At 35.5% G+C, this 15,950-nt stretch overlaps 1 protein-coding gene across 1 annotated transcript in view; it reads left to right on the top strand.

The window, feature by feature from the left end:
• Positions 1-15,950, top strand: part of Parp1 (Poly-(ADP-ribose) polymerase) — a 142,362-nt gene that overhangs the window by 105,130 nt on the left and 21,282 nt on the right. The window contains exons 9-11 of the mRNA XM_089090451.1: positions 1,891-2,094; positions 10,117-10,317; positions 11,843-12,051. Coding sequence (XP_088946577.1) covers positions 1,891-2,094; positions 10,117-10,317; positions 11,843-12,051 — 614 coding nt within the window. The remainder of the gene's footprint in view (positions 1-1,890; positions 2,095-10,116; positions 10,318-11,842; positions 12,052-15,950) is intronic.

Raw genomic sequence — 15,950 nt, 5'->3', positions numbered from 1 at the left:
GACATTATATGGAATATGCTCCCAGAGTCTGCACGAAGCTGCTACTCGCTTGGTATCTTCAAAAAGTATGTTGGAGAATTTCTAGTGAATAATTAAGTTTTCCTTGAACTGAATGGCTCTGGATTGGGTATGATTTTCGATTGAGTTGATAAAATCATGCGCTACTCCCCTGCCTGGCTTGTGATTTTAGCGATTGTTGAGAAAAGCGACTGGATTCTGGATTTTTTTTTTTATCTTCTTTTCCTTCCTGGCCATCGAGCCTTATGGGTGAGATTGTTAGGCTTTTGCTGTAAATCTATTGGCAAGTAAAAGAGCTCAGAACTAATACCAGGCGCATGATTACCAAATATGCTTTCGGTTGTGACTCAGAACTAATATGCGCAGGAATTTGTTCGCTGGATGTTCAATAATAAAAAAAAAGAATGATAGTATGAACAAGAAGTGCCTAGAAATCGGTGGAAATTTCGGGAGCACCCCACCCCTCCCTTCTGCATGTATCTCTGACTCGTACTATAGCCGCAACACAGTAACAATTTCATTGCTAGGGTGAGCTTCGACAATAATATGAAGATTAACAAGTAGAAATAAGTTCCCGCTTAAGTAATGATAATTCTCGCTACATGTCACTGTGAGCTCAGGTGTCTAGAATAAAAGCAATGGTTGAGTCAACTCAAAGAAGTAAATTACTTAATATATTGTTTTATTATTATTATTAATTCTTGCCAGTTTCTCATATTTGGCAATCTTTCAATATAGTTTGAAATTTGTGAGCAATAACAGTTTTAAACAGTCTCATTTTCTCCTGATTAGTAAAACAATCATAAGAAAAATGCCTCACCGCAGGGGTGATTTCCAATTTTTTCTGAAAATCTTCTAATGTTAGTTTAGCTTTTTAAAAGAGTTTTGCAAGCTATAAAGGTCTTTGGTATAAATATCTTTGGGGAAGGGAATGTTCCTTATAAAAAGTTTGCTTCAGTTAGTTAAGAGGAGCAAGGGTGAGCTACTGGGCTTTCTTTGAGCAAGAAGCAAAGCAAATGGCGCATCGACAAATGAGGGACAAAGAAATTGTCAGGCACAGAAAAATTGAAGAAAGAAATGGAAAATTATAAATTTGCAAAAAGAGCTGGAGCAGCCGAAAGCTATTTTTGTGCAAAGCAGAAACTTTTGATGGATAAAATTGAAGGATAAACCTTTTGATAAGATGTTTGAAGCTGGATTTGAGAGTTACAAAATAGAGTATTATTAGCATCAACTCCTCCATCGGCTAAAACGTTGGAATGGCGTATAACAACGTATATGGCGTATGGCGTTGGAATGGCGCATAACAACGAGGGGAGAAGAAGAAGAAGGACTCTGATCCAGGAACGAAACTTCAAATAACCAATCTTTATTTCACTGTCCTTGGTACTGAATTGAAAAACACTTAATGATAGCTGGTAGTTTTGTAATGTTGAAAATTTTATTCTTTTATAAAATAATGACAGCATTGTAATACTACTAGTAGCTCACTGTAGCACCAAGCCACTTGAGGCTAACACAGCTACGCATGCTCCTTCTCCATCCTAATCTATTCATAGCCTCTCTTTACACCCTTCCAAGAAGTTGGTTTTCCCTTAAATCTTTTCTTACGACATCCCACCACCCCATTCGGGGATGATCTGCTTTTTGTTTGGCCGACAAGGACAATCTTTGGCAATCTTTCATCCTTCATCAGTAAAACGTATCTTAGCCATCTGAACCTTTTTTCATTATAACCTTAGAAAGCAGAATTGCGCTATAGTTTTCATACAGCTTACTAGTTGAGTTTTGGTCAGTCAGTCGGGTACCCAGAACAAATTGTGGCAATTTCCATCGGAAAAACATCTCTTTTAATAAATATTTCTTTTGCAGGAAAGCTTGAAGAAGGAGATAAAGTGTTTGACAAAGCAGAAAGTCGAGGCGTTTATGTTGTTACGGAAGATTTCCTAGACGACATTCCGAAAGCAGATAATATTAATGCTTTGTTAGAGGAAAAGAACATTGCAACATGGAAAACAGCAAACGTAAAAATGAGACTAAGTTTGAAAGAAGAAAAAAACAAAATTGAAAAGAAATGTAAGTTTATTTCATTATTTGCCTGTTGTTTTAAATCGCATATTATAAATAATTGATGCATGGATCATCTCATGCAAAGACTAATTTTCATGGTTCACTGTGTTTATTATAGCATGTAGGACTTCATCGTGTTCGTTCATCGTGTTTCGTTGTTTTAAATCAATGCTGAGGAGGGGGGGGGTATTAGCCGTTTTAGGGAATATGCTTGTGAATCAATTAGTTGCTTTTAAAAAAAATAGAAAGTGGAAATCAATTGACTTGACTTCGGAATTAGTCAGTCATAAGCTCACTAAGAAGATGGGGTGTTTGGGGGAGGAGGACTCATCATGAATATTAAAACATTTTATGACTAAAAACTGTAAGGCAGTAGTCATAATAGTGCATCTCTATAGAAGTGACTGTAGAAATGCGATGTTTTTATTAGGAAACTTCAATTGGCACAGTTTGGGATAGATGGTATCCTAGCCTAGTCCAATTTGGGGGGGGGGGGGTCGATGGCAATAGACTACTATAGTTTAAGTATAGTACCAGGGGATTGAGCTTCGCTCAGTGAAAAAAAGAAAAAAAAAAAAGAAGTTATTTAATCCATTTCGCGAAGCTACTTTTTTCGTTGTAAAGGGTATTGGTCGTCTGGGTATTCATGACGTCATTCATATAAAAACCATTTCTCCGTAATTAAGGCCGTTTAGGAATTTCGCCTAATTTATAACCTATCTAGATTTTTTTTTTTTTTTTTTCACGCTGAAAAATTATAGTAACCCAATTTTCAGGGGAAAAAAATATTAGTATTGTTTTCGAGAAAAAATTCACAGATAAATAAATAGATATACATATATAAAATTATTGTTTGTTTATAGTATTAGATTAACTAATGCGATGTCTGGTCCAAAACTGACATGGCTGTCGCATGGTGGTATGGTGTCATCTAGTATGTTAGGATAGTTAGATAGATAGATATATATTTATTGCAAAAGCTTACTTGTAAGTAAAAAAAAGTAAGTATGACGGTAATAGACCCTTAAGATCCAAACTGGCGGTGCTGATCTCCGTTTCGTGGCCCTTCAGCCAGGAAGTGCAATGGGGGGCTGGAGGCCAGCCATCCTGTGCTTTCGCACATCCTTCCTGCTTACCTTCTCCAGATTTCTCCAGGTACCCATTTAGAGCTGGGTCGACTCTGGCTAAGCTTACAGAGTCACACCACTGACCCGCATCCCAAACCAAATAACTGGTCACGCCAGGGATCGAACTCGTGCCCATTGGACAAAGAATTCTCAACCCAGCGCACGTCCACTTCCTTGGGTCATGACCCAAGAAAGCTTACTTGGGTCATGACAAAAAAAAAACATTTTCATTATTGAACTGACAGGCTGACAGGATTGATACAAGAGACTAAGATATGCAGGAGTGCTGTCATTGCAGGGATAGAACTATTTTAAGGAAATAGTATGTGAAGTAGCAGACGATGGTGGAACGAAGGTTGCAAAAGCAGCTAGGAGTATTAACGAAAAACTTCAAGGCTGAAAGAAGAAAGAAGAAGTTCATGGATTGTGGTGGATACTCGGCTGACTGACCGTATTTCAAACGGTAGGCTGTACGAAAAGTGTGGTTCAATCCCGCTTTCTAGGGCTATAATGAGAGAAGGGGAAGTCCTTGAAGAAGAAGTCCATGGATTGTTATGGATACTCGGCTGACTGACCGTATACGGAAAGTGTGGTTCAATCCCGCTTTCTAGGGCTATAATGAGAGAAGGGTTGAGATGGCTAGGGCGTGTTCTGTGGATGAAGGATGACAGATTGCCGAAGATTGTCCATTTCGGCCAACCGTCTAGGCCTAACGGAAAGCAGGTCGTCCGCGGTTGAGGCGGGAAGATGTCATAAAGAAAGATTTAAGAGAAATAGGAACTTCCTGGGAGAGTGTAAAGAGGGAGGCTTTGCGTAGATTGGGATGGAGGAGGAGCGTGCGTAGCTGTGTTGGCCTCACGCGGCTTGGTGCTGTGGTGAGTTGTTAGTAGTAGAAGTGAGAAGATTCATTTATTTACTAAGGAAAAGTTAGAAAAGGTACTAAAAGAATCAAATTAGTAAATCTGCTGTTCTTTATCGTATGCTATTATTTATTTATTTTATTTTAGGTATATGAAGCTAGAGATAGAATGCTGAAAGAATTGAATATGATTTCGGTAAATCGGAGTGGCTAGGGATTTAAGAGCAGCTTAAACAGTACCTTTTTATTAGAAAAGGGAATAAAAACAAATATGTTGTTTCTAGAGATACTAGCTTGATTTCAGTAGGAAATAAATTACTTAATATGTTGGTACTGGCTGGACTAATGGATTCCGTAGACGAAAAAAAAAAAAAAAAAAAAAAAAAAAAAACAGTGGTTATAGGAAGAAGGATATTTATTATAGGTTAATCTTAGATTAAGAAAATAAGTTCGTCGTCTTGTCCTTATTAAGTGTACTAGGTAAGTATGTTAAAGGGATCTATGGTATGCTATGGTAAGGGATCTAAGTTTAGCAAAATTATTAAAATTCAGGCTTAGATCAATAACTAAGAAGGACGTAAAGTATCAGGAATTCTATAGACAATAAACAGATGCTTAATTCAGCTGATACAAAAATTTTATTGGAGGTCTTATCATTATCATTTAGTACACCAGATACTTAAAAGTGTTTGGGGTTGTGCACGAAAGTAATATTGTTGATGTTAAGGGGGACAGCAAGGTTAGTTTTTGTTTAGTGGGGAATTAGGCATTAAGCAGGGTTGTCCTTCCTTCCTATTTGTACGGATTACTTCACGAATTCCGTCACAGGAAACGCAACAAAGACAAAGGAAGAACCTGGGTTTAAATGGGTATGTAATAAAGATAATTTCTTAAACCACATCGGCCTGACATCACATAAAGAAAGAAAAACGAGCAGAAATGGGGTTTTTAAAGGCCAAATGAAAATACTGAAAAAAAACAACAAAGCGAATATTTCCTTAGATACATTTTCGTTTCGCGCTGAAGAGAGGCGTTTGTCCTCTCGAAATATTCACTTTGTTGTGTTTTTTCAATATTTTCATTTGGCCTTTAAAAACCTTTTGCTCGTTTTTCTTTCTTTATGGGTATGTAACACTCATAGGGCTATATTACGGAGACGGTTGAAGTATCTTAGGTAAGAGTTCTATCAAACTGCTTGAATTTCGAGGTTTTTAAAGTCTAGGATTAGGTGGTTAGCTTCAAGAATTTGTGTTAGAAGACTAAAATGCTTAAATTATGAACAAATAAAGATAAAAAAAAACCTTTTTTTTACCGATAAAATTTGCTTCTTCACTTAGTGAGTTGATTCTTCACTTAGGATGTATGATTAGTACTGAACTTAGATATAGTGAAGGAAGAAATGTAGAGTAGCCAATGTGAGGTATGTTTTTCGAACTGAATTTAGATAGGAAGCAGTGTTGCCACTTGACCGATACCAAAAAGCGGTGTCGGTCGATGATAATAGTGGTGTTTTTGCGGTATCCTTTCTACCGAAACATGGCACAATTCATGGTATATTTTGATACCAGTAATGCAAATACGTTGTCACTAGTTTCAACAAAAAAACTTGCTTTTTAAAAGCAAATAATTAAAAAAACTTTCCAAAAAATAAGTTTTTCAAAGAAAAGTAAAGAACTCCATTAAACAAAAAATTAGCAAAAATAAAATCAAATAATCTACCAAGCGCGAAACTACCACAAATCAGCATCGATAAATAAATGAAACCCAAAACGAACAGAAATTACGAACAGAAATGAAACCCAGAACATAATTTGCACTTTACTGAAAACATATAAATGTTTTTAGTTTCATAACTTTGGTAATTCAAATAATATTAAGGTTTCTACTAATAAATATTAGTATTTGCAAATTAAATTTACAATTCACATTCATTTGTATTTTTTTTTCAGTAAAGTGTAAATTTTGTTCTGACATGGAGAAAGTATAGGGGTTTTGAGGCCAACTTATGTTAATCTCTGCTCGTTTTGAGTTTGAATCGCTTATTTATTGTAATTTCTGTTCGTTTTGGGTTTCATTTATTTATCGATGCTGATTTGTGGTAGTTTCGAGCTTGGTAGATTATTTGATTTTATTTTTGCTCATTTTTTGTTGAATTGAGTACTTTACTTTTCTTTGAAAAACTTGTTTTTTGGAAAAAAAATTTTAAATTATTTTCTGTTCGTTATATATTGACATAGTCTTTTCAGGGAAAAAGAAAATAACACTTTAAATCTTTTCGTTTTTTAAGACTTCATAGTTTGGCCTGCTATTTGTATGCTGGAGAAAAATTTTCAGCAATTTTTAACAACATACACCATTTTAAAAATATGGACACAAATAGTAATGTTTAACTTAGTTTCATACCTCCTCTACTTGACCTGAAATGGAAAACTTGATACCATTCACAAAAAAAAATCTGTTTCCTTTCTTTGATAGCTTGGATACACTTACACTATTTTGATTTGGTTAAATCTTAAGAACAGAAGTACCCTCGAAAGTTTGAACATAATACCCTCAGTCGTTTTTGGGATACTGCTGAGATTCCTTATTGGGAATTAGCATTATCACAGTGCATTTTGATTTAATCTTAAGGCAACGTTTAGTTTTTAAACATAATGGTCCAATGGGAGGGTAGGAGTGGAAGGGGGATTAGTTGCCCTCCAATCACTTTAGACTATTAAAAAGGGCCTCAGCCCTTTCTATTTTCAATCGAATGAGCCCCTTTCGAAGTTCCCACGACAACTCTTCCGATACGAAGTGCCCTGGTCTAAACAACAACAACAACAAAAAATATTACTAATCACTTTCGACTATTAAAAAGGGCCAAGCCCTTTGAATTTCCAATCGAATGACCCTGTTTTGAAGTTTCTACGACAACGCCTTCTTATAAATCCTTATATGCCCCCAGGGCATAACTTAAAACCCTTGCCCTGAGGGTTGTGCGGGAGTGTCCTCTGGGGGAGTGTCCTCCTAAAAAGCATATTTTCTATCTGGAAATCAACTAGCCTACGCTGAACAAAATGGCTATCTCAAAATTCTGATTGGATGCATTTGGGGGAATGATGGGCGTGGGGGGCTAGTTGCCCTCCAATCACTTTCAACTATTAAAAAAGGGCACTAGCTCTTTGAATTTCCAATCGAATGAGCCTTTTTTGAAATTTCTACGACAACGCCTTCTATAAAAACCTTATATGTGCCCAGGGCATAACTTAAAACCCTTGCCCTGAGAGTTGTGGGGGAGTGTCCTTCTCAAAAACATATTTTCTATCTGGAAATCAACTAGCCTACGCTAAACAAAATGACTATCTCAAAATTTTGATTGGATGTGTTTGGGTGAATGATGGACGTAGGGGGGGGTAGTTGCCCTCCAATCAGTTTTGACTATCAAAAAGGGCACTAGCCCTTTGAATTTCCAATCAAATGAGCCCCCTTTGAAGTTTCTATGACAGCGCCTTCTATAAAAACCTTAAATACCCCACATAACTTAAAACCCTTGCCCTGAGGGTTGTTGGGGAGTGTCCTCCTCAAAAACATATTTTCTATCTGGGAATCAACTCCGCTGAACAAAATGGCTATATCAAAATTTTGATTGGATAGGTTTGGGGGACTGATGGGCGTGGGGGAGGGGCTAGTTCCCCTCCAATCACTTTCGACTATTAATAAGGGAACTAGCCCTTTGAATTTCCAATCGAATGAGCCTGTGTTGAAGTTCCTACGACAACGCCTTCTTATAAATCCTTATTGGCCCCCAGGGCATAACTTAAAACCCTTGCTTTGAGGGTTGTGGGGGAGCGTCCTCTGGGGAAGCGTCCTCCTAAAAAACATATTTTCTATCTGGAAATCAACTATCCCACGCTGAACAAAATGGCTATCTCAAAATTCTGATTGGATGCGTTTGGGGGAATGATGGATGTGGGGGCTAGTTGCCCTCTAATCACTTTCAACTATTAAAAAGGGAATTAGCCCTTTGAATTCCCAATCTAATGAGCCTGTTTTGAAGTTTCTACGACAACGCCTTCTATAAAAACCTTATATACCCTGGGGGACTGTCCTCCTCAAAAACATATTTTCTATCTGGAAATCAACTACGCTGAACGCTGAACAACTACGCTTTCAAAAAAATTAATGTAATGAATAATAAAATTTGTAGTGATGCCTTTCTACAATTTTTAACTTTTCGAGAAAGCATATTATCTACTTGCTTTAAAAAATCCTCAGTATGATTCGGTTTTTAATTGTTCAGCATATTTTTATTCCTTCCCTCGCCCCAAAGCAAAGAAACTTTATTTCTTTGTTAATAAGCTTTAACTTCTTTTACTGTATACTGTTCAGTCTGTTGGGCTGTAAAAGTGGAAAGGTAATTCCCAAAAGAAGCAAGATAGGATAGCCCAGGACTACTTATTTACTCAATTCTACTATAGTATTCGCTCTGCTTTGCAGTGTCTGTACACCTTTACCATACCAATGGTTGAAAATTGCTTTCATTCTGGCACCTGACTGATATGTAAAATATTTGCTCTTGGAAGCACGTTAATTACTAGTTTGAATTTTCGCGAGTTCCGCAGTAACCTATCCAGCCATATGTCATTAGAAATAGAGAGGAAACATTTGTCCCTTTTCCCGTACGGTGACATTACTTAGGATAAATTCAGTCATAAAAGTCATTTCGCAGCATAAATGCGCTGATCAGTCATTTCGCGGTATAATTGCGGTATGCGGTATTATCAGAAAAATGTGCGGCATTTCTCTCGAAATTGCGGTATTATACCGCAAAATGCGGTATAAGTGGCAACACAGATAGGAAGACCAATCCTAGAATTAATTACTGTTTTGGTTAATTAACTAATGTTTATTGAATTAATGAATTTAATTAATAATTAAGACATTAATAACGCAATTAATTAATTATTAATTAATAACGCTATAAGCTGTGGTAAACGTTGCTTTCAAATATGGCGTTGAAGCGTGCATGCCCCAAAAACTTGAAGAAGTTGTGCTGTTTTCCAGAGGAATTGTTCAAGGATGATCCTAGGTTTCCCGTTGGAGTGACTATGTATCATACAGTAAGCGTTCAGGAAATTTGGTTCCTTCCGACTGTATAAGGCTATAAGCAAAGAATGGCTGAAATTGTTTGGTCATTTTTTACCGATGAAGTCTACCATAGGTCGTGATTTTGGTAATCCAGATGCTGCTATCAGTATATCCTTGGATTTGGTGGGAACAGGTCATAAGAAAAGAACTTAAAGGAATTATGACTTTTATTTGAGGGAGGAAAGAGTGAGGCATTGAACAGACTGGTAAGGAGCATGCACAGCTGTATTAGTTTCGAACGGCTTGCTACTGTTATATGTTATTATTAGTTGTAGTAATTAACTCAAATTTTTTAAATTACGTTGGAAGATCAATTCGATAATACGAGACGTAAAGTGATATGTAAGATGCCTCACTCCTGCATTAGAGCAAGAAAATTTAGTGCCTCTCGCCAATATTTAGGTAAAACACCTGAATTACGCTGCATATTCTGTTCAAAAATCGTGAAAACGTTGCTAAAATTTTCAATATTATCTCTAAATCCTTAAAAATAGACCTAGAATAAAGTCATTGGTTTCATTAGGTTCGATATCACGTGATAGTAATTGCAAACGATTTTACTAACTTTCTTTCGATATTTGCAAAGTGGCTTGCCAAACATCAAAGTCTCTATTTGAGCAAAATTGGTTCCCCCTTCCCACAGTTCTTAGCAAGACGAACTGCATTTATTAGGGTCCAACGACCCTCTGAGATCAAAATAAGTTATGTAAAAGTTGTGAATATCGTTTTTTCAAGTTACTTGTTTACATTTGAACGAATGGCCAATATTATGCTTTGATCAAAGTCAACAAATATTTAATTGCAGATGTCAATTGAACAGCATTTTGATATCTTTAAAAAAATAATTTTGAACCGTTTTCTTCTACTAGTACTTTATGATACGCATAAGATCACCCTACCTTTTGTTTTCAGCAAAGTACTCTAAAGAAAATGAGAGAGTTCGTCTTCACCTGAAAGGAGGAGGTGTCGTTGATCCTGAATCTGGATTAGACAGCATTGCACATGTCTACAAAGATAAAGATGGGACCTTATACAGTGCCGTTCTAGGTCAGGTTGATATACAAAGAGATAAAAACTCATTTTATAAGCTTCAGGTGCTTCAAAGTGACAAAGGTAAGTTCAACATATTTCTGTTGCAACTTCTATGCTTGCTTTCTCTGAAATTTTTCCAATGAGACCAGTGGCTTTGCAAGTTATGTAATCATTGAGGAAGTTGCGGATACTAGTGACAATGGCAAACTTTGCATTCAGTGGAGGGGAAAATTTAGGGGGGGGGGGGAGAGGATCTTTTCGATGAAGATACAATTTTTTTTTTAGAAAAATATTTTTTTTTTTTAGTAGCATTTTTTTCTCAGTTTTTTAATGAAAATGCAACCCCATTGCCAAGGTCCTGCTTTTCTTAAAGGACTTTTTTCCTTTTTGCACAGTCGCTTGCTCTAGTTATCAGGCATGAATACAAAACAACATAGATGCGACAATGCAAAAAATTTCATTACTTGCGACCATGAAAAAACCTCGTATTCAGTGGTGGGGCACTAATTCTTGAAAATATAGAGTTGGGGCAAGGCTCTTTTCGACAAAGAAACAAAAAAAAAAATTTTCTTTATTCAAGAAAAACATTTTTATTTTAATTTTTAATGAAAACACACCCCCACTCCGGGATTCAGCGTTTCAATTTTATTCTGAAATTCTAGGATTTCCATTGCGCTTTTTTTTTTTCCTGGCTTGCTTGCCCTAGCCTTTGGGCATGAACACAAAACGACAGAGATCAAGTTATATTAGGACTCTAGGGATATTCTATTCAAAGTCCTTAAGTTAAAACACTTGGATTTTTAAAAATGGGGGAGGGGGGGTGTAGCACTCAAGGTCGGTCCTGTAGTTAGCCAATCTTGGGGTTGAAATTTAAATGTAAGATCCCTTTTAACGATATGAATTTTAATTGACCTTATATAATTCAAAGGGTTTCAATGAAGATTAAATTCAGGGATTATCACATACTCAGTCGATCAAAACGATTAAGTATTTAATGAGGCAATATATTAATCTAAGGTGATTTAGAAAATCCGTTATGTGGATCATAAAAATGCACAAAAGATGGCCTAGTGAATATTGGCTTACTCGGTTTTTTAAATCTAGAAATATCGATTTACTTGGGCAATATATCCTTTCTGATACGATAACGGTTATGCTTTTTAATTCCAACGGTATGCTTTTTATGTCGATACACATGTATCGATAGGTTTTTCAGCTCTTCCGAAATTACCATAAGTTTTGTTTTCGTTACTACTTTTTACTTCTTATCTTAAGAATGGTAATGGATAAACAGCTACCATTCCTTAATCAGTGTCCAATGTTGATTCTTTTTTTTATCTGAAAATTTATTTTCAGCTCTTCCGAAATTACCATAAGTTTTGTTTTCGTTACTACTTTTTACTTCTTATCTTAAGAATGGTAATGGATAAGAGCTACCATTCCTTAATCAGTGTCCAATGTTAATTCTTTTTTTATCTGAAAATTTATTTTAAAATTTTTTTTTAATATTTGGTTGTTGTGGGCTATCAAACTATTATCATAACTTACCTCATCAGGTTTTCTTTTTTGGCAATAATGTCAGATTTTACCTTCTTTTCTCCTTTAGGTGGAAAGTATTGGGTCTTCCGTTCATGGGGAAGAATTGGAACCACAATTGGTGGCAACAAGGTTGAGGAAATGGATTCAGTCTTCGAAGCCAAGCAGCATTTTGAAAGATTGTATGCTGAGAAAAGTGGCAATGAATGGAGCGATAGACATAACTTTGTCAAGTTACCTGATAGAATGTACCCCCTGGAGTTGGACTACGGCGCTGATGTAAGTAATTCTAGGCCTACTATTTTTTGTAATTAAATTAAAAAAAAATCAATGGTTAGTAAAATAAATGAGTGAAATATTCAATTAAACTAAGTTTCCTGTAAAAATAAAACTACTTAACTAGCTAATATGCCGACCAAATCGTCATATTCAAACACTAAGAGCATATTTGTCATTTAAAAGAAATATAGATAAGCGAAAATAAGATTCTTGGAGCTGTTGACGGTAACAGATTTTTTTAGATTGACCAAATCTCATCCGAGAGGTAGAGTAAGGAGACGATTTAAGCGTTTTACTTATATTTTTTTTGGTTTCGAAAGCTTTGTAAGGGATCTTCATTCATTTCAATTTTCTTTTTTTATGATTTCAATTTCCCTTCGTTTACTGGAAAAAAAGAACGAAGAGAAAGTATAACTTCTGGGTATACCTTTACACCTGGAGAAATGGAACTACAGTCAGAAAAATATTGGCACAAAAATGTATCATGCTTTGTAAGATTAGATTATGTGGTTATGATTTCTCAATTTATTTTTCAAGAAATTCACCAGACCAGTTTTTTGTTTTTTTTTTTTTTATTTATTTTTTTTTTTTTTTTTTATTAATAAAAGTTCAAACGGTGATAAGCGGTTTTTTAGACAGTGGAAACGAATACAAAAAATCTGGATTTTTTTTTACCAAATATACCAGTGGTCATTATCATTGGATAAACCAAAGCGTACAATTAAAACAAACGTATTTATAACGAACAAAATAATTACTTTCAGGTCACAAACAATTTCCGCGTCATTCACTAGATCTCTATGAGAAAGTTCATTAACAGGATTCATTCAATGTCTTGAGTTGTAATTTTTTTCTTTAATATTGCCTAAATGTAAGTTGGATTTTTGTTTATGCCATGAACTAAACCTGTAGTTAAAACGTCTTTACAGGTATATTTCCTTACTTCTTTCTATTATCTTCTCTATTTACTCATTTATTTTCCTTATCTATTTCACTATGTATCTTTTCCCTTCAGTGTTGGCTCTCCCCTTCGTATTTAAGATACCTTCTGGCAGTTGCATTTGTTGCTGTTTGGTTAGGGTACATCGAAATTTTTGTGATTTCGTTGAGATTTGCTGATTGAAAACGTTGATGATGAATGAGAAAAGTGTGGCTTTTGGGGGGAGTCAAGTGCATGCTTGTGATAGTCCATTGAATTTACATTTTGAATAATTTAAATATTCTTGTTGATCAATTAGGAAGGGGAGTTAAATAATCAACTTAGTGTTTCTAAAATGATGTCAGTAAATATGACCCTAAATTTGTCATAATACTATTGCTTTTTTTTGCTTTTGATTCCTATGCTCGAATTTTCCGCAAGGTGTGCAAAATACCGCTTTGATTCTCAGCGTAAATAAGGAATGAAAAGTGGAATGAAAGATTTTTTTTCCTCTTCTTAATACATTTAAAATATGAAAACAGTAGCTAGTTATTGGGTTCTAAACTTCTAATTTGCTCTAATAATAATTATAATTAATTTTACTCCATTTATATTTCTGTTTGTATTTTGTACTATGATATTCATGTGCAGTATTTACAATGAGAAATGTTTCGTAAGCAGGGTGCTACCATTTCGACTAGCCGTCACAAGCACTAAACGTCATCACATCTAACCGTCATAACATCGACAAAAATTTATAACTTCATATAATAGTAATAAGTATATAATAGTTTAAAAACAAATTTCGGCTATATATTTGCGCATCAGGGGGATGGGGGTAAAACATAGCATATATTAAATACGTAGTCTAACCTAACATAGGTACCTTTTCCTCCCTAAACCTCAAAAAACTAAACTTTTAAGATTTTAGATGTTATGACGGTTAGTGGTTCTGATGGATATTTTTGTCGATGTTATGACGGATTTTGTCGATGTCCTGACGTTAATGGTCCTGGCGGTTAGATGTTATGACGCCATCCCTCGTAAGCATATTGTACGTAATGCGTCTAAGTGCTTTTTGATGTCACATTTAATCAACATGTTTTAAATATGTAGCTCTTTCTCGTAGTTGATATGTTTCTCGCAGTTGTCGTGTCTTTAGCAGAATTCTTCTCCTCTGAAATGTTTACCACAAGAAATAATTACAGCACTAAGAGGCATGAGACCAAAACTGCTGTATGCACTTCTCTACTACTACTCCTTCTGACAACTTAGTGCAGCGCCAAGCCAACTGAGGCTAACACAGCTACACATGCTCCTCCTCCAATCTTATCTATTCAAAGCCTCTCTCTTTACACCTTCCTAATTATGCTTTCTATACTTTATACTCTTACTTTATGCTTCATACTCCTTATGTATTATAATTCAGAGCTTTTATCTATGCTCCTTCCTATCGGTTTCTTGTTTCCTTTAAATCCTTTTCTGTGACCCCCTTTACATGCTTGAATACTCCTTGCTTTTGTTTGGTCCCAGATGGATTGCAGCTAAAAGTATTTTTTGGGGGGAGGGTGGGGCTATCATCATCTAGATGCAAAATGCGACTCAACCATCTTGACCTTTTGTTCAGTATAGCCCTAGAAATCGAGATTCAATCACGTGTTTTGTACAGATTAATTAAAAAACAAATGTTAAGAAGAAAAAACGAGGATAAGTCCAGTCAGCAAAAAATAGAATGCAGACATTTAGGTCGAGATTTTCGCTCGACCGTCTACAGTGTACAAAAGTACGTAAAGACTAAAAAAATTACGAATAAAAGTCTCAAAGGTAAAATAAAAGCAAAACTAACCTCAATAACTGAATTAATAAGAAGAGTAAAAGTTATTTATAGCTTCTTGTTTGATATAAGATCATTCAAAGAAGTACCGAAACCTGTCCTTTAACAGCATCTCTGGGAATCATGTACCATATCATCCTTGACTTGTTTATCCTTAGTCAACATCTCTGTACCTAAGCTTACAGTACCAAAGCCCATTCTTTGTCAATATCTCTGTACCGAAGCTTCTAGTACCGAAGCATGTTCTTAGTAAACATCTCTGAAAAACATCAAGCACATCATCCTCAACTTTTCTACCCTTAGTCAACATCGCTATGCCGAAGCCAATCCTTAGTCAACTTCTCTGGAAAACATCTAGCATATCATCCTCAACTTTTCTATCCTTAGTCAATATTTCTATACCGAAGCCTATCCTTAGTCAATATCTCTGGAAAATATCTAGCATATCATCATCAACTTTTCTATCCTAGGCAATATTTCTATACCGAAGCCTATCCTTAGTCAACGTCTCTGGAAAACATCTAGCATGTTATACTAAACTTTTTTATCCTTAGTCAATATTTCTATACCCAAGCCTATCCTTAGTCAACATCTCTGGAAAACATGTAGCATATCATCCTCAACTTTTCTATCCTTAGTCAATATTTCTATACCATAGCCTATCCTTAGTCAACATCTCTGGAAAACATCTAGCATGTCATCCTCAGCTTTTCTATTCTTAGTCAATATTTCTATACCGAAGCCTATCCTTAGTCAACATCTCTGGAAAACATCTAGCATATCATCATCAACTTTTCTATCCTTAGTCAATATCTCTATACTGAAGCCTATCGTTAGTCAACATCTCTGGAAAACATCTAGCATATCATCTTCAACTTTTCTATCCTTAGTCAATATTTCTATACCGAAGACTATTCTTAGTAAACATCTCCGGAAAACATCTAGCGTATCATCTTCAACTTTTCTATCCTTAGTCAATATTTCTATGCCGAAGACTATCCTTAGTCAACATCTCTGGAAAACATCTAGCATATCATCCTCATTTTTTCTATCTTTAGTCAATATTTCTATACCGAGGTCTATCCTTAGTCAACATCTCTGGAAAACATCTAGCATACCATCTTCAACTTTTCTATCCTTAGTCAA

The sequence above is a fragment of the Artemia sp. Qi Xiang Cuo genome, chromosome 6 (assembly GCF_049724085.1).
Source record: "Artemia sp. Qi Xiang Cuo chromosome 6, ASM4972408v1, whole genome shotgun sequence".
Lineage (NCBI taxonomy): Eukaryota > Metazoa > Arthropoda > Branchiopoda > Anostraca > Artemiidae > Artemia > Artemia sp. Qi Xiang Cuo.
The sequence above is the reverse complement of the archived record's forward strand: the minus strand, read 5'-3'. Positions and strand labels throughout refer to the sequence as shown.